The sequence below is a fragment of the Mus pahari genome, chromosome 22, assembly GCF_900095145.1.
Source record: "Mus pahari chromosome 22, PAHARI_EIJ_v1.1, whole genome shotgun sequence".
Taxonomy (NCBI): domain Eukaryota; kingdom Metazoa; phylum Chordata; class Mammalia; order Rodentia; family Muridae; genus Mus; species Mus pahari.
In genome coordinates, this window is record NC_034611.1 from 23,845,877 (window position 1) to 23,869,073 (window position 23,197).

General features: G+C 38.9%; 1 protein-coding gene across 1 annotated transcript in view; it reads right to left on the reverse strand.

Moving 5' to 3' along the window:
- Necab1 (N-terminal EF-hand calcium binding protein 1) overlaps positions 1–23,197 on the reverse strand; it is a 163,699-nt gene that overhangs the window by 84,579 nt on the left and 55,923 nt on the right. The window contains exon 4 of the mRNA XM_021222373.2: positions 5,553–5,578. Within this exon, the coding sequence (XP_021078032.1) occupies positions 5,553–5,578 (26 nt within the window). The remainder of the gene's footprint in view (positions 1–5,552; positions 5,579–23,197) is intronic.

Genomic DNA, 23,197 nt, shown 5'->3' on the forward strand with positions numbered 1-23,197 from the left:
AGGGTTGCAACCCCCTTCAGGTCCTTGGGTACTTTCTCTAGCTCCTCCATTGGGGACCCTGTGTTCCATCCAATAGCTGGCTGTGAGCATCCACTTCAGTGTTTGCCAGGCACTGGCATAGCCTCACAAGAGGCCGCTATATCAGGGTCCCTTCAGTAGAATCTTGCTGGCATGTGCATTAGTATCTACTGTGAACCATTTATTAATGAACTACTATAATTATATTTCTATAACACTATAATACTTTAGAAATTATATTGAAATGATATAAACTCACATAAAGATTTCAATTACTGGGGCATACAGTAAGGTGTTTGACAAAAACTGCTTTTATTAATTTATTAAATCTCGATAGGGCATTTGTTGACATTGGTATTAACAAAACTGGAGGCTGGAGATGTTGGCTAGTATGCTTGTTGAACATGTGCAAAGCCTTGTGTTCTATCCCTGATACCACATAAGCCATGTGTAGTGGTGCATGCCTGTAATCCCAGAATTTAGGAGCTGGAGACAGCAGGATCAGATATTCAAGGTCATCCTTGCTCAAAGAGAGTTCAAGTCAAGCCTGGATTGCAGAAGACGTTGTCTCAGAAATGAGAGAACCAAAAAACCTGGACAGTTAACTGATGGTGTAGCTAATGTATATGCTTCTCTGAGAATGAATCACCAGAAGCATTCTTGATTCCTGTCAAAGTATAGCCTGTACACACACAAATTCAAAATAAATGAAATATTTTTTTCTCAAAAGTAAAATACATTCTTGCTTCTTAAATTTAAAAAAAAAAAACACTGTGACACATCTTTTATGAAGATCATTTTAGGGAAGGATTAGTGACCTAATGAATGAGTAAGTACTCTAAATGAATAAAGAGTAACAGTTTAAGTCTTGGTTATATTACTAATTTCCTGATAAGACTGACTAAGATAATTGTTTTATCTGGGTAGGGATTGTAACAAATGAAATTCATGTGGACAGTACTCTATGAATCAATAGGCAGTTGAGGGCTGGTGAGATGGCTCAGCAGGTAAGAGCACCCGACTGCTCTTCTGAAGGTCCTGAGTTCAAATCCCGGCAACCACATGGTGGCTCACGACCATCTATAACAAGATCTGACGCTCTCTTCTGGAGTGTCTGAAGACAGCTACAGTGTAATTACATATAATAAATAAATAAAGCTTTAAAAAAAATAGGCAGTTGATATTGCTGTAGAATATTCACAAGATGGAAAAACAATGTGCATCAGGATAGAAGCAATATTAAGTGGAGACAAGCAAAATATGCAAAGAAAAATGCAGAAAAAGATGAGCTTGTGAATTAAGGAAGACTATAGAGACATTTTCCATATGAGAATAAAAAATTCATCCAGTGAAAGTAGCTCCTCTCTGTTTAATTTGTTGTCTGTCATTAAGGCATATCTTACAAGTCTCCGTCAGCTCCTAAAACTAGCAAATGTTAAAGCACAACAGTGAGTCTTCACTTAATCACCCATACTCGATTCTGTTTTCCTTTCTCTATAATAATGAAACTTGATTAGTCATGTGCCCTGCCTAATTTGTATAATTTGAATGCTGCCCCTCCCCTACAGTTTTAGTAAGGGAAATTGATTGGACTTTGAGTCTCATTCATTTCCCCCTTTCCTCATTTATGCATTTGTTCATCTTAACATGGACACAGTTAGAGAGGGAGCAACTACACTGTAAGTCATATAGCAGCTAGCAATGACTATAACTCCGAGGAGGAATGGGAACAACGCCAGCCCTGATAACAGCTTGAGCTGGGAAGCTAAGAAAGGTGGTGAAGCTCACTGTCATTGATTTCCTTTCACAGCGAGATACTGAGATCTCTGGTGTGAGAGGAGGCTGCATGAGCCATGATCACTCATTGCTTAGTGTTCTACCTTTTATCCTCAAATGGAGTTCCATGTTCTTCGTTGCCTGTGGCAGTCCTCCAGGCTTTCTAGCCTTTCCTCTCTGTGGTCCCGCAGTTGGAATTTGCTAACACACACATCATCTCAGGCCCACAGGCCAGCTGACTCACAAATGTGTTTTTAATAAGACACCAGGTGATTTATGGATACACCTAAGTCTGGAAAGTATCCTTCCAAGGAACTTGCTAGAACTTGAGATTATTATTAAAGTCTCGTCTACTAAATCCGATGGGGTTTTGAGTTAAAGCCCAGAAATCACCATTTCCTAGAGATCCTGCAGAAAATTAAATTTAAGGTGGCTTTGTACAACAGGTAGGTAAAACATTTTGGAAAAAAAGAGTGACATCCTACAGCTTTTCTCAAATACCTTACCTGGATGTGATGTTGATGAGGGAGAGATAGTGAGGTTTCAGGAGACAAGGGCAAGAGTCATTGTCAGGAGGGATTTCATCATAGACTAAGGAACGTGAATCAGCCAATGTGTGGAGTAAGGGAAGAGGAGGAAATGGCTGAGCTTGGAGTAATGTCATGTTCCTGTCACTACAATTCACATTTATTAATTAAATATCACAATGTCAGTATGTACTAGGCAATTGCTTTTTGCCATTGCATGACATCATTGGAGAAAAGTAGGTTTAGAGCATATATTGACCTCTTGAAACACTTGTCTTTGGGTAACAAGAGAAAATAAAACCTACTTTTACTGAAATACACAAATAAGCTATATGGATTTGCACAAAACATAGTCCTACAGATTTCCTAGAAAACTCAGGACCTGTTTTTCTCAGTTGACGTGAAGGACTTTTGAAAAATAATCTTGACACTGGATGTGTCAGTGGGAGAAAAGAATGCCGTACACGAACAGATACTTTAAGAACATCATCTTTCACAAAGCACATTATCTTCCCGTGCGTAATCAGCACAACACCTTCACTAATAAAATGCTCACGAGAGGTTAGCGTCTCCATTCCTCACTACATAGCATTACTGGTGCTGGATTTTAGATTTTATTCTGCGACTCAGTCTTCCAAGTCATGTCTGGTTTCAAAACAAAAGGGCCCATGGCTAATGCATCAGAGTAGGAAAATTTTTTTTTCAGAAAGCATTCTCTTGTGAACATAAATAGCTTCTACCGTGTATACCATGTTAGAACCCCCTTGCTTGTAAACTAGGCAGAAAAGGAAGTAAATGCGATGAGAGATAAGGTTTCGTCCCTTGGAATCTGAAGGATACAATCAGATAGAAATGTCCAGAAATGATTATTCTAATGCAGTTGGTTGATTAGTGTGGGCGAGTAGACCAGAAAAACCTTAACAGAAAAATGCACTTTGAAGAAACATACGTAATCAAAATTCACCAATGGTGCTTTAGCTGGTATATTCACGTGATGCAACACTATTAATTAAAATATTATTTATATATTATTCTCATAAATTAGGTTGCAAAGGTACCTTAAAGTAATATTTTAATAGATTTTGAGTTTTGGTTCCATATTTCAACTATCTGCTGAATTAAGCAAAAGCTTAACAAAGCTAACATGTAGATACCTAGAATCTGTAATTGGTTTCTAGGAGAAAGTGTATGAAATCTCCTTTCTATGTCAATCACGCCTCACCCCTCCCACATCTACAGGAAACTTGTATGAGATGTGTCCTGACATATTTCACTTGCTGGCACTGAAACCTTGGCACTGATTAAAATCCAACTTAAATATTTTATATTCACAAAATAATGGGAAATGAAGCTCCAATTTAGAAATAAAATGCACAGTCTAGAGCAGAGCAGAGTACTATAATAAGATTATGAATATAATCACTGGATTTTAAAAATATAAAAAAAATTCTGTTGACTCAAAGTCTAATCAGCTCCCTTGCTAAAAAACTGTGGGGGAAGGGCAGCATTCAAATTATCCAATATAGACAGGGTACATGACTAATCAAGTTTCATTATTATCGAGAAAGGAAAACAGAATCATGTATGGAAGTCTCACTGTTATGCTTTAACATTTGTTAGTTTTTGGAGCTGGCAGAGACTTGTAAGATATGTGTAAGGACAAACAGACAATAGAGCAAACAGAGAGATGCCACTAATTTTTTTTTTGTCTTAAGACATATTAATAATAGTTATTTTTTTTTCAGTTGGCCTATCTTACTCAGGCAAAGTTAGTTGAATAATGACAAAGCTGAATAATTGGAGGGAATTGTTACTTTGGCAGGGTCGTACCTAAACATCTGAAAGAGATAGGTCTCTAGCTTCATGAAATGATCAACGTGGTTGTCTTAGCTCTCCCCACTATCTCACCCTTGACTGGCAGGGGCTGTCTACACAGGAGCATGGACTACAGCTTGAGCAGGGGTTGTATACACAGGAGGATGAACTACAACTTGACCTTCAAGGGCTTTGCTGTTTACCACACATTTTGATGTCATGGCCTATGGAGACCCCTTTGTCTGATTAGCACAATAATTGCCATTCAGAGTGGGAGCCACCTGTGACTATGTGTGAAGGCATGGCAGGGTTTCTCCTTAAATCACAAAAGTGTGACCTACTGGCATGTCAAAATGCCTTGTTTATGCACCAGATCTTGTTTCTTCAGTTGGATTCTTGTCCCTGAACTGAGAGGGACATTATGCAGGTATTAGTCAGGAAACATAGTGTTTAATGGCCATAGAAACCTTTGAAAACTCCTGATCTGTGATTATTGCTTGTTCTGTTTACTCACTGCCTTGAAACCACAATGTGACACTTTATCCTGACAAAATCTTTCATTGATGATCTGCCAGATGGATGAAACAGAAGGTTACCAATCTTAAGCGACATAAAATGTCCATTTGTGTGACTGTGGAGAGTTGTAAAATTGCATAATTTCTTCAGTAGCTAGGAAACATTTGTGATTTCAATGAGAAGTCTTAGGAAATCTTTTCCTTAGACTATATAAATGTTTTAAGCCGCCTAGACAATAAATCATACAGTGCAAAGGTTTTATTTAACACATTTGTCTTAAAATGCAAAATATAAAACTTCCCATATTCAGAGACATACATATTTTAAGTTTAGTAGTTTCATAGCACTCCATTCTCATACCAAAGAATAAAGTTCAGATCATTTACTGTCCCACATTTTTAATCTCCAATTTCTGTTCCCAGCCATAAACGTAACAGAGATAAATGAAAAGGTTGGTAGACAAAGCGTTTGAAAATATTTTCTTTCTGAACTTGTGCTTTTCCTTTTCAAAAGTGCATTTCAGACTCTAGAATGATTGTACAGATATGGAACAAAGTTTTGTTTTTTTTTAACTCAATGGTACAACTTTGGAAAGATTGCATGATGATTATAAAGCAAATGAAGAAGTCACATTAAACTGAAGAGTTAGTTTCTATAAAACCATTGAACAATCCCAATTTTCTTTTTCACAAGCAAGTTAACTAGGCTTACCTGCTTAAGTAACATGCACACCGGAGCCAAATTCAAGGATACAGAAAAGTTCCCGGTGACTCAGGCTCATGCTTTAAACTCCTTACTCCTGGACTTTTAACTCCAGGTTGTGAGAAATATCACATCACATCTCCCACTTTTCTAAATCAAATTAACAACAATACTTTGATTGGCCTTACAGATACTTACCGCATAGTTCTTCTGTGTCGAGATTGCTGAAAAAAGAGAAAGAAAGATATTATTTCTTTGATAACATTTTTTCACTTATCTTTTTTCCAGTGCTGAGAACTGATAAATTCAAACACTTGGAAAAATGTTATTAAATATAATACATTACTGTCAGAAGAATAATGCCATAGCCGTGGACCAAGAACCCCATGGTAGAGATATGAAAAGATAATTTAGTCAGTCACCTCACACAAGCTAGGCAAGCCCTTCATTGAACTTTCTAGACATTTAAATACAGTTACTCTCTAATCCACATCATTGCTTAATGAATGTATGTGGCTAGTTCTAGTCTCCATTCTACATTGTTAAATAGTTTCATATTATTAATAATGATTATATCAGAGTCTGTCTTGGACAAATAATTCTGTATTTGTGCTTTTCCTTTCAACATGCTAGAAAATAACACAAAGTAGCAAAGAACGTAAGCCCTGGAGACTGAATCCTTGAGTTCAAATCCAGTCTTTGTGATCTTAGATACTTATTAGTCAGTAGATCATTATAACTAATCAGACTTTGAGAGAAAGGAGAAGTATTAAAAATATTAGCAATGGTAAATGAGAATTTAACAATAATTTAATTATAATTTTTATTTTTAAAAATTAAAATAAGAGGACTAGAAACATACCTCTTAAAGACCTAAAACATATGAGGATCAACTAAGACCATGAGTTTGAAAGGTTTTAGACTAGGCACTTGTCACATGTCAAACTTTAACGTATGCCTTCATAGGCAAGTCTTCCTTTAAGTAATAGGATACCAGACAGGAGAGACACTGTCACAGCATTTCACTACCAGCCCTATCTTGCCTTGTTATGTAACTAAACTTAAATTTTATTACATGATACTGCATATTCTACCTTACTTTTTAAATCAGATTTTCTTTATTTACATTTCAATTGTTATATCCCCTTTCCGAGTTTCCCTCCCTCCCGGAAACACCCTATCACATCCTCACCCCCCCCCCCCCCGCTTCTATGCAAGTGTTCCTACACCCACACACCCACTCCACCTCCAAACAGACTCCCCTCCCCCAGAACTCCCAGGGACTAAGCTATACTCTACCTTATATTTGGATATTTTGATATTTCAATGCATGTTTTTGTAAATTTGATTTGTTACCAGACAGAATATTTAGGGGCTGTTGTGGTGGTTTTGTTGTGGGTTCCTTGTTATTCATCTGTTTGTTCTACAAACATGTATTGCTACATGTTAGGCATTATTCTAACTGCCGTTGATACCTAAGACTGCAATAGATGTCAAAATGAATAGATGAGCTTTCTAGTCTCTTGGAGCTCTAGTCTCTTAGTAGTCTCATGGTTTAGACATGATGGCACATAACTTTAATCCCAGCACTCAGGAGACAGAGGCAATCAGACCTCTGTGCATTCAAGCCAAAGCTGGCATACATAGGGAATTCCAAGACAGCCAAAGCTACATAGTGAGATCTTGTCTTAAACACAACAAAGAGGTACATTCATACAGCAAATAAGTAAATTACAATTAATTAGCCAATGTAGAAGAACAGGAGCAGTTGGCTGAGGAATGTATCTCAGGGTACTACAATTAAGCTAAAAATTCAAAGGTTAAATATGAGTAGACAAAGTAGATGAGCAAGTCTTATGTGAAGTAGAAATTTCTGGTTTCGTTGGAGGACCAATTGTATCATGTGATCTTCTCCTGGAAACTGTCTTATGAAAGGATGTTTTCCTGAGAACAGACATGTGGTGTTTTTCTGAAAGCGGCATGGTGGAAACGGTGACGTTTTGCTGGGGTGGATGCTTGAGAGAACACACGATGTTTGGAAAGAGTAGAAGTATAACTCAAAAGACAGTGGATGACACTCAGGCTTTGATTGGTTTGCCTTGCTGGTCTTCGCTGACAACACTCTTGCATTGGATCGCCTTGCTTTCTTCTCTGACCTTCGCTTGTCATGACTTTGCAGAGAGAAAGGCACCAAAGAACTTGGGGCTACTTTTTGCCACTTTGGTGGACTCGATTGGCAGAGCCTCGACGATTCTTCTAGATTGAGCCACTACTGCTGATTTGTGCTTGGTGTTTTGCTAGTGGATTGGACTGCTGACAACAAAGGTTAGAATGGCCCCGAGGAACTACTTCTAAACAGGTCCGTGCCCCCCTCCCCCCGGTCCTATCAGCCATTTTCCTCTCCTACCTTCGGTCAGTGGGTTATGAGGGAGGTTAGAGCATTTAGGAACCCCTATTAAAGTAGGTTTTGAAAAATGTAAGCCTACAAGTTTTGCTGATTAAAAATATTTTTTAAAAGTGTGACTAGAAATTCACTTAATTTCAGAGCACTGAGCAATTCCTTTGACTGAAATGTAAGTCATCAGTAAGGAAATGGGGCTGAAAAAAACAAAAGGCCTGAGACAACAATTTATGATTCCTCCTTGCCTTCTTATTAGTTTGAAATCACAGAACAATCTAAAGGCGATTGGCTTGACTAGATTATACTGACAAATTGGTTGCAATTAGCTTAGTGGGGAAAAGAAAGCAAACGGCAGAACTCTGTGTGCAGGTTACTGAGGTGGCCAGGGCTGGCTCTTCTGGGTGGAGCACGTAACCCAGAGGGTGCACGGCCTCACTCATGCAGCGAGGCAAGAGGATATCTTTGTATTTACATTTAATCCTAACCTTTACTTCTTTTGTGTTTCTTACTTATAGAACATCTAGACAAGTATGTCTGTAAATCTATATCTGCATTATAGACTAATAACACAGTATTCTTTAAGATACATTTCTCAATACAACTTTCCAGTGCTCCCCTTTCCCTATATTAACTAATAAGGGAGTGTGGTCGGTAGCAATTCTGTCCACTAGTGATAGGGAGAGAGGAGGGGCTGGGCAGGAAGAACTGATACTCCTGAAAGGTTTTGAGGAGAAACCAACAGAATGATTTAAAGCATATAGGACTCAGGGTGTGTTATCTCAGACATTTTTTAGTATTGCTGTAGGATATGTGATTTCCCCCCCCCCCCAAGTCTTGCTGTTCTTATAGAACTTCAGACTTGAAAGGGACATTAAAGGGCATTAGTTTTGTATTTGTTTTCCTCAGAATGGTGCACAGGTTGGTAATGAGATTTATTTTGAATGTCCAAAAATAAATAGCTCCAATCTATGATTGAAAATTAGATTGCTTGGAATATAGCATAAAGTGGAACTGTTAGAAATAATAAACACAGGAGTCCTGCTTGGTCTGTATTTAAAAAACAATGCTTATCAAATGCAGTTGTGTTTGTGGCTCTGAATGCCTGTATTCGTTGTTTTTTTGTCATATTGTTAGTAGTGGGGTAGGAAGCCAGAGTTCTCTTTGCATCAGGTATATGTGGATAAATTATAGTAGGACTTGTTTCCAGCTGTGATCTATTCCATCCTGTAGTAATAAGGAATTTTAAAGGACCCATAAGGTACAGATGAGTCTAGAGTGTACCTGATAGCATTTTCCCCCTTCTTTCTATGTTTATAGCAAAAGTCTAGTAGTATTTTAGCAATAACATGAGATTAAATTGAGGAAGAGAAAGGTTCAGGGGAGTGAGGAGAAAGCCCAATGGAAAGAATGAATGCTGGCTGGTAAAGCAGTGCCCATTTCTATAGACACCCAACGAGAAGGGCATGAAACAAGAATGCTTCTCATTGTGCTGTCAGAGCAGTAAAAATCAAACACACAAATCTTCATAGACATTTGATCAGCCATGATGAAATAAAGACAAAGAAACCAAGCGTGCATCAGATGAATAGCTTTGTAAAGTGTGTGCTATCATACATCCACTGAATGTAACTGAAGAATTCTCAATATCATGGAAAATATTTATGTTAAAAATTGTATATACATAAACCAGAAGTAAATTGGCCATATCCATATGTATTGGTCAAAATTTATTTTTTTAATGGCTTGAAAGAAGTGAATGAATATTGTAACAGTGAGCCCACACTGTTCCCGTATGTTAGAACTTCACAGAGGCTTGTTTCTTCCTTTGTACCTCTCTAAAATATTATTCTATTCTATTCATATTCTATTACCATTGCATTTCCCCTGGAATGGAAATGATACATTTTGTGATTTGACTAAAAGAAGTCAGGAAAAGTAAGGTAGTTGGGGTAACATGTAAGCTCAGAGTCATAGTTTCTCTGTAAATATTATGTGCTAGCCGATGAGCCTACTTAGTAGAGATGACATTCAGTCTGTCCATTTGACTTTGTCCTTGATTTAACAAACGGACATTTGACATTCTGTGTAGAATAAACAGTGAGTGGCACACTAGGCAATATTTCATGGCAATCATGTACAACCCTGAAGGTACTGGAAGTTGTACTCTACTGTGTTATTCTTGGTACTCTAAACTCTGAGGAAACCAGATTTCTGTCTTAAGAATTACTTTTGACACTCACCAGGTCTCTGCAGTCTACAAACTCAAGATTCCCCAGTTCTCAATTTAGGTTATGCTTCAGAAAAATTTTATATTCAAATCAACATTCTTCTCTTCTTACTAGCTCTTCTAGGCATTTTCTTACAAATTTGCCTGCATTTCAGCTCAAAACTATGAACAAAAGATTGTGACTGTCTCATTAGAATTCTAAATTTCTCCTTGGCTGTTTATGATTATGTTAATTTCTTTATAGTATCCTCCCTTTCAAAACTCAATTTTCACATCCTTTATGTCTTTGTTACAACCATTAAATCCCAGGTTCATACAAGAATATGAACTCACCTAATGGTGAAGCCAATTAAACACAGACTGTTTTTAATGCATAAATATGTCTGATATATGGAAGATTAGCCAGAGTAAGAAAAGCAGATATTTCTTAAGCTACAAGTTATTGATTTACTCAGCCATGACATACTAATTATTTCCTCAGTGCATTGTAGTGAGCAGGCTTGTATCCTCAAAATACTTATCTCTTGCACTCAGTAGTCTTTATAGATAAAAAAAAAAAAAAAAACTCAGATGTCTATGTAGATTCAATCAAATGAAGATGGGGGTAATGATGCATTAGCGTGTATGCTAAGTGAGTCCTTCTTTACACAAGAAAATGAAGAAAAATTTGGATTTAGACACAGAGAGAACTTGCTAAGCGTCAGGTGCTGTTAAGAGTGTGGAATTGTTGTACCATAAGCCACAAAATGTCAGATTTTCCAGATGGAAGAAACGAGGAACGGCTCCCCTCTTAATACTGGAGAAAGCAAGGTTTTGCTGAGCCTATATTACACACATCCAGCCTTCAGAACAGTGAGAGAAAGAATAAATTCCTGTTGCTCTAAGCCACTCAGTTTATGGCATTTTTCCTAGCAGCCCTGGAAAACTGTTAAGCCTGTCTGCATCTTCTATGTGGGTTTCAAGTAGAATATCAAATAGCATCACGGTTTAGTCTCTGTTTCACTTCATTGTCTTTGAACACTCCATGAACTCAAGAGCTAGTTTAAAAGTTAAGAGTTATCACATTGCATTAGGGTGGGAAACGTAACCAGAGCTGCTAACATGTGTGGTGCAGTGAGCATGAGCTGGATTCCCATTGAGCACCTTCCAGGGCACTTCATCCTCCACAGCAGGACCTGGTGACTTATGTGCCACTTGCCTATTGTACAATTAGTCTCTTGTTGGAAATACCCATCCCATCCCATCCCATCCCATCCCATCCCATCCCATCCCATCCCATCCCATCCCATCCCACGTGTCAATCATGCCCAGATTCAGTCCCAGGCACATGTAACTTGAGAGTTCTCATCCTCTCAAATGGGAATCTGGACTCCTGGTTAGACATCTGGAGTCAGCTTCTTACAGAACAGTCAGCGACAGCAGGAAAAGAAGGTGAGGATTAGAGTAGCTGTTTAAAAATATTCACTGGGACTGTTGATGCAAAAGTACCACTTTTCCAACTTACCAGTGAGATCTAGGCATTGCCCACTGAATATTCAAATACCGAGCATTTGAGTGTTTCCAGAGTAACTTCCACCATGCAGAGACTCCCTAATTCCTCTGCTGAATGCTACAGAGATCTAAATGTTGGTTTTTGGACTGAATCCATCAATTCAGATACAACTGGAAGGAGGGGGGGTGACTGTAAAGGAACACTGATGGTCAGAACAGCTGCAAGGAACCAGTGCTTCAGATAATAAGGAGTAGAGAGTCATTACACTCAGACATTAAAGAAGGGATACAGTGAGGTCTGGAGAGGGCCAGTTTACAGTTCACACTTAGAAGCTTTTGGCAATGGTCAACATAAAAGTTTGAATCTGTATCTGAAATCTGGAGCCTTGGAAATACCAGGAAATAGAATCACAATGCTGAGAAATGAGGCATGAAAGTATAACCAATGGACACAGTGTCTTTGCATCTAGATGAGCACAGATCCCAAACATGTATACTGGAAACCCAAGACATTGGAGTGAAGAAAGATTCATTACCTAGGCTTATCTCCAAACAAAGGAACCATGAGGATCATGTTCAGGGAGCCTATACTCACTCACAAAGGGACTAAGATTGCTCAGAGAGATGGCTCAGCAGTTAAGAGTACTGATTGCTCTTCAAGTGGTCCTGAGTTCAATTCCCAGCAACAACATGGTGGCTCACAACCATCTGTAATGGTATCTGATGTCCTCTTCTGGTGTGTCTGAGGACAGCCATAGTGTACTCATGTGAATAAAAAATTAAAAATAAATAAAATAAATCTTTAAAAATAAAATCAGACATAGTAGACACATCTTGGGGCACACATAGATTAAGGTCGTGGAATGCATTCTCAAAGATCCAAATACTGAACAGGCATCTCTGGCTGTACTCAGCTTGCAACATAAAGTTCATCTGAAATAAAGAGACGGGCACCATGAGAGGAAGCCCTACCCTGACACTGTTAGTGATCTCCTGCTACACTTGCTGACAGAAGCCTAGCCTAACTGATATCAGAGAGGCTTAACCCAGCAACGGATAGAAAAAAATGCAGAGGCCCACAGCTAAACATTACACAGAGCTTGGAGAACCTTGCTGAACTTCAGGAGTAGGGATTGTAGGACTCAGAGCAATCAAGGACACCACAAGAAAACATACATAATCAACTAACCTGAGCCCATAGGAGGTCAAAGAGACTGAACTGCCCACCGCGAAGAATACATGGAACTGACTTAGGGCCCCCTGCACACATGTAACTGATGGGTATCTTGGTCTTCATATGAAAATCCTAATAGTAGGAGCAGGGGCAGTCTCTGACTCTGTAGCCTGTCTTTGAGACACTTTCTCCCTACAGGGCTGCCCAGTCTACCCTCTATAAGAGAAGATGTGCCTAGTCTTAAAACTTGATATGTGAAGGCTGGTTGATATTCATGAGAGGCCTCCTCTTTTATGAAGAGAAAAAGAGGAGTGGATGGCAGTGGGGACTGGGAGAAGAAGGAAGGGAAATGAAGTCGAGATGTAAAGTAAATTAATTAATTAATTAATAATAAAAATGTTTCCTATTAAACATACAGTCATAGGTACTTTACAGTTTGCCCTAAAAAGTGCTTGCCTTTCTAAACCTAACAAAAACAAGAAATAAGAAGTGATTAAAGAGACAGAGAGGAGGTCATAGAGAGATGATAGCCATTATACTTGCAAGAGTTTGCAATTGCCTTCCAGTCTGGGATGGTGCACTGAGCAGACCTTGTGCATGAACTCTGCAGCCAGTTCCACAACATCTAGAGAAAGATCTACTCCTAGGCATGCTAACATGCCCAGGATCATAGGATCAGAGGTGCCCTGAGCAGACCTTGGGTGCTAACTCTGCAGCCAGTCACACAACACCCAGAAACAGCTCCACTTCCAGGCGCTCTAACAGGCCCAGGTCCACAGGATCCTAGGATCCCAGGAGCTTGGTCACACCAGGATCTCAGTGTCCCAGAGGCAGCTTGACTCCCAGGAGCTCTGACACAACCTGGATCTCAGCATCCCAGGATCCCAGAATCACAGGATCACAGAGACAGCTGAACTCTGAGGAGTTCTGGCACAGCCAGGAAGGATAGGTTCCAGTTAGATATAGTGAAGGCATGTAGGATTAGAGAAAACCAGATGGCAGGAGGCAAGTGAAAGAACATAAGCAACAGAAACCAAGGTTACCTGGCATCATTAGAACCCAATTCTCCCACCATAGCAAGTCCTGGATACACCACCACACCAGAAAAGCAATACTCAGATCTAAAAATCACTTCTCACGATGGTGAAAGAGGACTTTAAGAAGGACATAAATAACTCCCTTAAAGAAATATAGGTAAACAGCTAGAAACCCTTAAAGAGGAAACACAAAAATCCCTTAAAGAATTATAGGAAAACACAATCAAATAAGTGAAGGAAATGAACAAAATCATCCAAGATCTAAAACTGGAAATAAGAACAAGAAAGAAATCACAAAAGGAGACAACCCTGGAGTTAGGAAACCTAGGAAAGAGATCAGTAGTCATAGATGCAAACATCACCAACAGAATACAAGAGATGGAGAGAATCTCAGGGTCAGAAGATAGCATAGAAAAAATTGACACAACAGTCAAAGAAAATGCAAAATGCAAAAAGATCCTAACCCAAAACATCTAGGAAATCCAGGACAAAATGAGAAGACCAAACCTAAGGATAATAGGTATAGAAGAGAGTGAAGATTCCCAACTTAAAGGGCCAGTAAATAACTTCAACAAAATTATAGAAGAAAACTTCCCTAATCTAAAAAAAGGGATGCCCATGAACATACAAGAAGCCTACAGAACTCCAAAGAGACTGAACCAGAAAAGAAATTCCTCCCAACACATAATAATCAGAACAACAAATACACTAAGATAGAATATTAAAAGCAGTAAGGGAAAAAGGTCAAGTAACACATAAAGGCAGACCTATCAGAGTTACACCAGACTTCTCACCAGAGACTATGAGAGCTAGAAGATCCTGGGCAGATGTCATACAGACCCTAAGAGAACAGAAATACCAGCCCAGGTAAGGCTCTCAATTACTATAGATGGAGAAACCAAGATATTCCATGACAAAACCAAATTTATACAATATCTTTCCATAAATTCAGTCCTACAAAGGATAAGAGATGGANAACACCAACACAAGGAGGGAAACTACACCCTAGAAAAAGCAAGAAAGTAATCTTTTAACAAACCTAAAAGAAGGTAGGCACACAAACATAATTCTACCTCTAACAACAAAAATAACAAGAAGCAACAATCACTTTTCCTTAATATCTCTTAACATTGATTAATTCAATTTCCCAAAAAAGACATAGACTAACAGACTGGATATGTAAACAGGATTCAGCATTTTGCTGCATACAGGAAACACACCTCAGTGACAAAGGCAGACATTATATCAGAGTAAAAGTTTAGAAAACAATTTTTCCAAGCAAATGGTTCCAAGATACAAGCTGGAGTAGCCATTCTAATATCAAATAAAATTAACTATCAACCAGAAGTTGTCAAAAAAAAAAAAAAAAAAAAGAAAAAAAAGAACAATACGAACTGATAAAAGGAAACATCTACTAAAATGAACTCTCAATTCTGAACATCTATGCTCCAAATGCAAGGGCACCCACATTCATAAAAGAAACTTTACTAAAGCTTAAAGCACACATTGCNAAGGGCACCCACATTCATAAAAGAAACTTTACTAAAGCTTAAAGCACACATTGCACCCCACACAATAATAGTGGGAGACTTCAACATCCCACTCTCAGCAATGGACAGATCATGGAAACAGAAAGTAAACAGAGACACAGTGAAACTAACAGAAGTTATGAACCAAATGGATCTAACAGATATTTATAGAATATTTCATCCTAAATATTCTATATACTCTAATACTCAGCACCTCAGGGTACCTTCTCCAAAACTGACCATAAACATTGGTCGCAAAACAGGCCTCAACAGTGCAAGAAGATTGAAATAATCCCATGCACCCTGTTAGTACCAGGACATTCCAAACCCAGGCACTAACAATGGGACCCATGATCTTCGTTGCCAATCCAACAACCCTCATATCCCAGAACCCACTTGGCTCTCCTCCCACCCTTATTCCTGTTATGTCACTTTCCATCTAAATTAGGAGATCACCCCCTCCTCACTCTTTTTCTTTCTTTCCCCCCCTACTCGCCTTGCTGCCCCCTTTGTCTCTCCCCACAATAAACCTCTCTCATGTGGAACTGCCTTGGCCTGGTGTGCTGTTTGGTATATCTGCTAAATATATATATATATATATATATATATATATATATATATATATATAATTAATAGTACATCACACCCTATCAGATCACCACAGACTAAAGCTGGTCTTAAATACCAACCAAAACAATGGAAAGTACACATACACATGGAAGCTGAACAATGCTCTACTCAATGATACCTTGGTCAAGGAAGAAATAAAGAAAGAAATTAAAGGCTTTTTTAGAACGTAATGCAAATGAAGACACATCATACCAAAACTTATGGGACCCAATGAAAGCAGTGGTAGGAGGAAAACTCATAGCTCAAATGCCTCCAAAAAGAAACTGATACTAGCAGCTTGACAGCACACCAGAAAGCTCTAGAACAAAAAGAAGCAAATACACACAAGAGGAGTAGACTGCAGGAAATAATCAAACCAAATAAAAACACACAAAAAAAAACTATACAAAAATCATCCAAACCAGGAACTGGTTCTTTGAGAAAATCAATAAGATAGATAAACCCTTAGGCAGACTAACCAGAGGGCACAGAGACAGCATCCAAATTAAAATCAGAATTGAAAAGGGAGACATAAAAACGAAGTAGCTCTTAAAATAACTATTCTGTCTGTTGAATATCAACAGTTGAAAATATTAAAATCATGTTCTACAAAAATAAAAATAAAAATAAAGATCTATCAGGACTGTCCTCCAGAAGACCCAACAAGCAGCTAAAAGAGTCAGATGCAGATATTTGTACCCAACCAATGGACAGAAGATGCTGACCCCTGTGGTTGAATTAGGGAAAAGCTGGAAGAAGCTGAGGAGAAGGGTGACTGTGTAGGAGGGCCAGTAATCTCAATTAGCCTGGATTCCTGAGGTCTTTCAGACACTGGACCACCAACAAGGCATCATACATACACCAGCTGAGATGAGGCCCCCAACACATATACAGCTGAGGACTTCTGGGTCTGGGTTCAGTCAGAGAAGATGCAGGTAACCTTCAAGAGACTGGAGACCCCAGGCAGTTTAAAGGTCTGGTGGGGTGGGGGTGGGGAGTGGGAGGGTGGGGACAGGGGGCTGGGGAGGAGGTATGGGATAGGGAACAGTTAGAAGGTGGACCGGGAAGGGGATAAAATCTGGAGTGAAAAAAAAAAGATTAAATAAAATTAAAAAAAAAAAACAGAGAGATTTTGGAATTTTAATTGGAAGACTAAAGAAAAGGAGGAGCAGAGACAGAGGTACAGTTTAGAAGAGTGGGAAGCATTTTTTTCTGAAATTTTTTTTTCCTTAGGGTAGAAATCTAATTGGTTTATGCTCCAGCCTATCTTTTTTTTTTTTTTTTTTCCAGCCTACCTTTTAGTTTAGATGTTTCTCAATCTGGAGGAATGTAGCAACTCCCTGGGGAATTTTCAGATATATAGAGGTGCAAGCCAGATCCTCATAGTGGGCTCAAGGTGGGCTCGGGAATTTTGCCTTTAGCAACTTGCCGAGGTGGTCATTATTATCAAATCTCCACCTCTCAACACTCTCACAGAGCAAAGAAGCACTTCACAACCACTGGACAATAAAGAATATTCCCTTTTCTGCAAACAGAGCTTAAATTTATTGTAATTATATACTCTGTTAACCTAAGCCTAATAATTATATACACAGCAATATACTCTGCTATTCCTTTGTTCAGCTCCATAGAGAACTTAATTGCATCCAGCAGGGGGCGAGACCTGATTATTTAAAAGGTCACTTGCTGAGTTTCAGTAGACCGTTTGGCCTTGCTCTCTCTAACAGTGACCTCTATGGCTAATAAGAAACTTGGATTTTGTGAATGTTCTCCGGAGGACGGAGGACTGCTGTTAAAGTCTCTCTGTGTCTTTTTGCTTGGGGCTTACTCTTTTCTATTCCTCAGGCACCGTTGCTTGTTGTAATTCTTACTTCCTTGGGCTTGGATTCTGTCTTCTCACTCAGACTCCGGTTTAGTATCCACCTTTTGGGGCTTCTTCACTTGAGCATTCTACTACTTACTGTATATGCCAATGCTGTTCAAATATTTTCTGACTCTAGAGTTCCTTGAAGAGCTGGTTAAAATGTAAGTCCCCTGGGGTCCCATGCCCAGAACCTCCCCAGCAAGCAGTTTATCTCAAGCTTTCTATAATTGTGCTGCTGATTCCAGGGTCACAATAGTGGCTGATGTAACCAAGTGCAGTTGAGTTCAGCCTCAGTTTTCCTTGATCCAAGTTAGATGCTCTCAAAAGCTAGGCACTCCGACCCACAATCACCAACCACTAGACTGCACATCCTTGTCTCACTTGTTCTACCGTTCTCTTAGCATATCAAAGAGTTTTTCTCAATGTATTCAATCATTCAAAGACTGACTTTAGACCTTACCTTTAAAAGATTCCACCCAAATTCAAGACATTTTCTTTAAAATTATGACTGCTGAATACCTTTCTAGGCACAATGTTAAAAACTGCATCTCGACTGTCATTTGAAAGCTGTAGACGGGGCCAATAAAATGGGTCCTGCAATTAGAGATTTCTTCTGTATTATTAGTTCACATTCAGAAAAGCCAAACAGGAAACAGACAGCTTAAATTTCCAAATATACAATAAGGTAACGACGGAGAGGAAGCATAGAGAAAGAAATAATAATACATGCCAGGTATCATTTTTATTAAAATGTGCTGTCCAAGTGCTAAAGCTTACAATAACTGACAAGCTAAGTTTTAACACTGGACTCAGACCTGCTTGAATTTTGTCTAATTGGCTGATTGACAGTTATTGCCTTCCAGACTGACAAAGCTGTCCCATGACTGATGCCCTCAGAGGACATGTAATATATGACTTTCCACCCACTCTCTTCTTTTCTGTTTTGCTTCACTGCGTTTTCTATGCTGCTCAACACCTCCCACACCCAACCTGTATCAGCTTCCAAAATCTCTGGGAAGCTCATTTTTCCCATTTTATTTTTCTGATTGCCTTCTGTATTATCTCTTCTACCTCCTCCCGCTTCCCATCCGTCATGGTTTTTAACTGGACAGACTCTTCCATATGATGCAGCAAACATCCTCAACTACCTGTTCTTGAAGGGGCTACTGATCATAACTCTGACTTAGTTAATTTTCTTGCTACTGTGATACTGTGACAGAATATCTGATCTATGTAGCCAGAGATAGTAGAAAAGAAAGGATACAGGGGAAGTGGACCTGTTTATATATGGTTCTTTAGAGCAAATCACATCTGCATTGTCTGGAAATTGGCATTTCAGTTCACAGGCCAGTAGCAACAACTCAATTCACTCGAAAACACTTCATGGATATACCAGCAGTATAATTTGGCAATGTCGGGATAGCAGCAACAGTGGAATGACCTAGCAGGAAGGACAAGGACTCTGCCTCAGCACAAGTCAGCAGGAGTGACCAGCAGGAATGTCAGGAGAAGTTCTCAACTGTGCCTCTCTCAGCAAAGTGAAGATCAGCAAAGACGGGAGACCAACAAGCATTGTACAGTTAGCTCTACCAGCAATCCAAACTCAGCCCCCGTCCCCTCCCTACATCAGTCTATTGGGCCTATTTATACTCCTTCCAAACATCATGTGTCCTCCATGGTCTTGCCTCAGCATGCGAATCTGTCTCAGCTGACATCACCCTGCCAATCAGCCTGAGTCCTGAGTCCAAGGAATCAACAAGAAACAGCAGTGTGCCACCAAAAGCTTTTTGGTGCACTTCTCTCTATGGAGTCCCTACAAATGGAGCTCAACTACCCAATGTAAGGTGGACCAATACATGCGTGTCACGTGTACTTTCACGTTTGCTTTAGCAGACCATCCTTTCCCCTGTGTCTGCTTCAATAAAAAAGTTCCTTCCCGTGCTTGCCTTAGCAAAATAACATCCAACACAGCAGATTTTTCCAAAGAACCCTTAAGTTTCCACTTCACCCTAGTCATAGGCATATGCACCAGTGTCTTCTGCTTTTTGATGGAAATAAATACTCCCAAATTGAGAACATTCCACAGTACTAGCCCATTGACTATTCCTTTAGGATGTTATGCATGGTGATCAGAGGAAGATTAAAGTGGCTTAGGTGGGATATGAACTCCACACCATATAAAGTCAATCTCCATCTGCTCTTCATGGCGCAGCCCTCTTTGTGGTTGAATAGAGCAATCCTAAGACCACGAGAGAGCTAAGAAAGAAGTGGCACAGTATGAGTGGATACACAAGAATGGTGACATAGGGATCTTGGTGACAATCTTCACATTTAAAGTGTGGGGCCAGGAAATCATTTACCACCACCACCCACAACCATCTACTTCTCTCTCTTATCCAAGCTATTTTGAGTTGAGTTTCTATCATCTGTATCTGAAAGCCGACGGAAGAAAACAGAAAGTTCTTACCGCTGGGAACTTCCAACAGATAAATTAGTGCTTCCTAGGAATGTTAGCTTGGGGTCTTTCTTTTGTTTAGCTTTATCTGCTGCTTAGTGTTTACGTTCTGTCTGCTACCCTTTGCTTCTTCCTTTCCCTCTCCATGAGCGCATTAGCGCCCTGTCCCTCTACCTGAATCTCCTTAGAAGCCTCACACAGCTCCAGAGAAGAGCCGTTCATGCTCTCAGAAGGTGAAGAATGGGATGGAGTTGCTTACATTCTCATTTTCTACAAAGATATCAGTGGGAATGACATCTTTGTGGAAAACTATAAAAATAAATGACAAGATCCTTTACTTGGATGTCATGGGAGTGACAAAATGCTACAAGATTTCTATGGAGCGCTTAGGCTCTCTACTTGTTTTCATATGGACAAATATCAGTTTGTAGATTGGCATTAGCCAATGGCCCCTGCCTTCGCCGGCACCCACATTGGTAGCTGCGGCAGTTCACTTGGGTTTTAATACTCTTGCTCTAAACAATGTCTAATAAATTGGTTTGTATTAGTACTCTGTGGAATAAAAACCTGTTCCTGTTTCTGGGACTGTCATGAATAGTTTGAGTATCCACGGTTCAAATAGCTCCTGACCTATATTTAAGAAGTCCAATTTTAACAAAAAGAAAGAAAGAAAGAAAGAAAGAAAGAAAGAAAGAAAGAAAGAAAGAAAGAAAGAAAGAAAGAAAGAAAGAAAGAAAGAAAGAAAAACCCTAGGTCTTAAAGACTAAAGAAATAATATCAAGAAAGCACCTATTATATTTATATTCTTCTATCTTTTTGCCATTTCATAAAATACTGTATAACATCATGTGTGTTGGTATTCAAAAAAAAAAAAGAGTTAACTAATAAGAAGGTTCAAGAAAATGAGGGAGTCTAAGAATTAAATGTCAGAAAACTCAAATACACAGTTTTGTGAGCATACACAAAAGCCTGAGAAAATTGTCCTAATTCGCTGTGACTAGAAATGTTCAGATCTTTTCAAAAAAGTAAAAAGAATTCAGAGAAATAAAAAAGTTGCTTTGGTGAGTAGGGAAATTATGTGTGGAAGCATTTAAATACCTTTTTATGTGATAAAAATTGTCAAACGTAATTCTGAGCCTGGCATACTTCATAAAATCCTTGATCTTCAGTTCTCCTAATATTTCCAAAAAATCTAAACATCTGAGTTTATTGCAAAATACCAGTTTCCTTTTGAGTATTCAGTCTTTATCATCAGGCAGACAATACAAAGAAATTAAATACAAGTGTTCCAAAAAACATTGTTCACTATATAGAGAAAGATAGAATAAGGAGTAAGAAATGGATTTTCCTTTTCAGTGTTTCTTAAAGTTACTATTATATTTCTAGAAAAATTAGTTCAAGATTTTGATATAGGTCCAAGGAGAATTGATTTTTCAATAAAAAAAGCTTGATAATATTAGGTAAGATCAAAGTAACAAAACGGAAGTATAAAACTAAAGAGCACAAAATGATAATTGTAAATGGACAGGATGGAAGTTATTGCCCAGAACCAAGATACATCGTATTTGTTTCAGATTTCTCAAGGTCTAATTAGCAAACTTGGAGATAGCTTGGATTTTGTTTGTGGGCTGGAGGAAGAGGACTGAGAAAGCGCCCCGCATTACAGACTTTGCATACATCTTTCTTTCTTTCTTTCTTTCTTTCTTTTAATTTCTTAACTATTTCTTTATTTTTGAGATTATCTTATTTTTTTTTACTTTTTTATCTTTTTATTATTATTATTTTCTTTTTTTACATTTCATTACATCATTTCTGCAAATTCCCTTACCTCCCTCCAAATCCTCTCACATATACACTTTAGAATTCATGGCCTCTTTTTTCATTAATTGTTCTTACATACATATATGTATATACATATGGACCTTGAAGGAGAACCTATAGCTAACATTGTATTAAACCATCATATTTCCTTTTTTTTTCCTTTTTTTAAATTATTATTATTATTATTATTTTCTTTATTTACATTTCAAATGCTATCCCAAAAGTTCCCTATACCCCCCCCTCCGCCCCTGCTCTCCTACCCACCCACTCCCACTACTTGGCCCTGGTCTTCCCCTGTGCTGGGTCATGTAAAGTTTGCAAGGCCAAGGGGCCTCTCTTCCCAATGATAGCCGATTAGGCCATCTTCTGCTACATATGCAGCTAGAGACACGAGCTAAGGAGGTACTGGTTAGTTCATATTGTTGTTCCACCTACAGGGTTGCAGCCCCCTTCAGCTCCTTGGGTACTTTCTCTAGCTCCTCCATTGGGAGCCCTGTGTTCCATCCAATAGCTGGCTGTGAGCATCCACTTCTGTGTTTGCCAGGCACTGGCAGAGCCTCACAAGAGGCCACTATATCAGGGTCCCTTCAGCAGAATCTTGCTGGCATGTACATTAGTATCTGGGTTTGGTGGCTGATGATAGGATGGATCCCCGGATGGGGTAGTCTCTGAATAGTCCATCTTTTCATCTTAGCTCTAAATTTTGTCTCTGTATCTATATCCTTTCATGGGTATTTTGTTCCTTATTCTAAGGAAGAATGAAGTATCCACACAATGGTCATCCTTCTTGGTTTTCTTCTGTTTTGCATAATGTATCTTCGGTATTCTAAGTTTCTGGGCTAATATCTGCTTATCAGTGAGTGCATATCTAGTGACTTCTTTTGTGATTGGGTTACCTCACTAAGGATGATATCCTCCAGATACATCCATTTGCCCAAGAATTTCATAAATTCATTGTTTTTAATAGCTGAGTAGTACTCCATTGTGTAAATGTACCACAGTTTCTGTATCCATTCCTCTATTGAGGGACATCTGGGTTCTTTCCAGCTTCTGGCTATTATAAATAAGGCTGCTATGAACATAGTGGAGCATGTGTCCTTATTACCAGTTGGAAGATCTTCTGGGTATATGCCCAGAAGAGGTATTGCTGGGTCCTCCGGTAGTACTATGCTCAGTTTTCTGAGGAACCGCCAGACTGATTTCCAGAGTGGTTGTACAAGCTTGCAATCCCACCA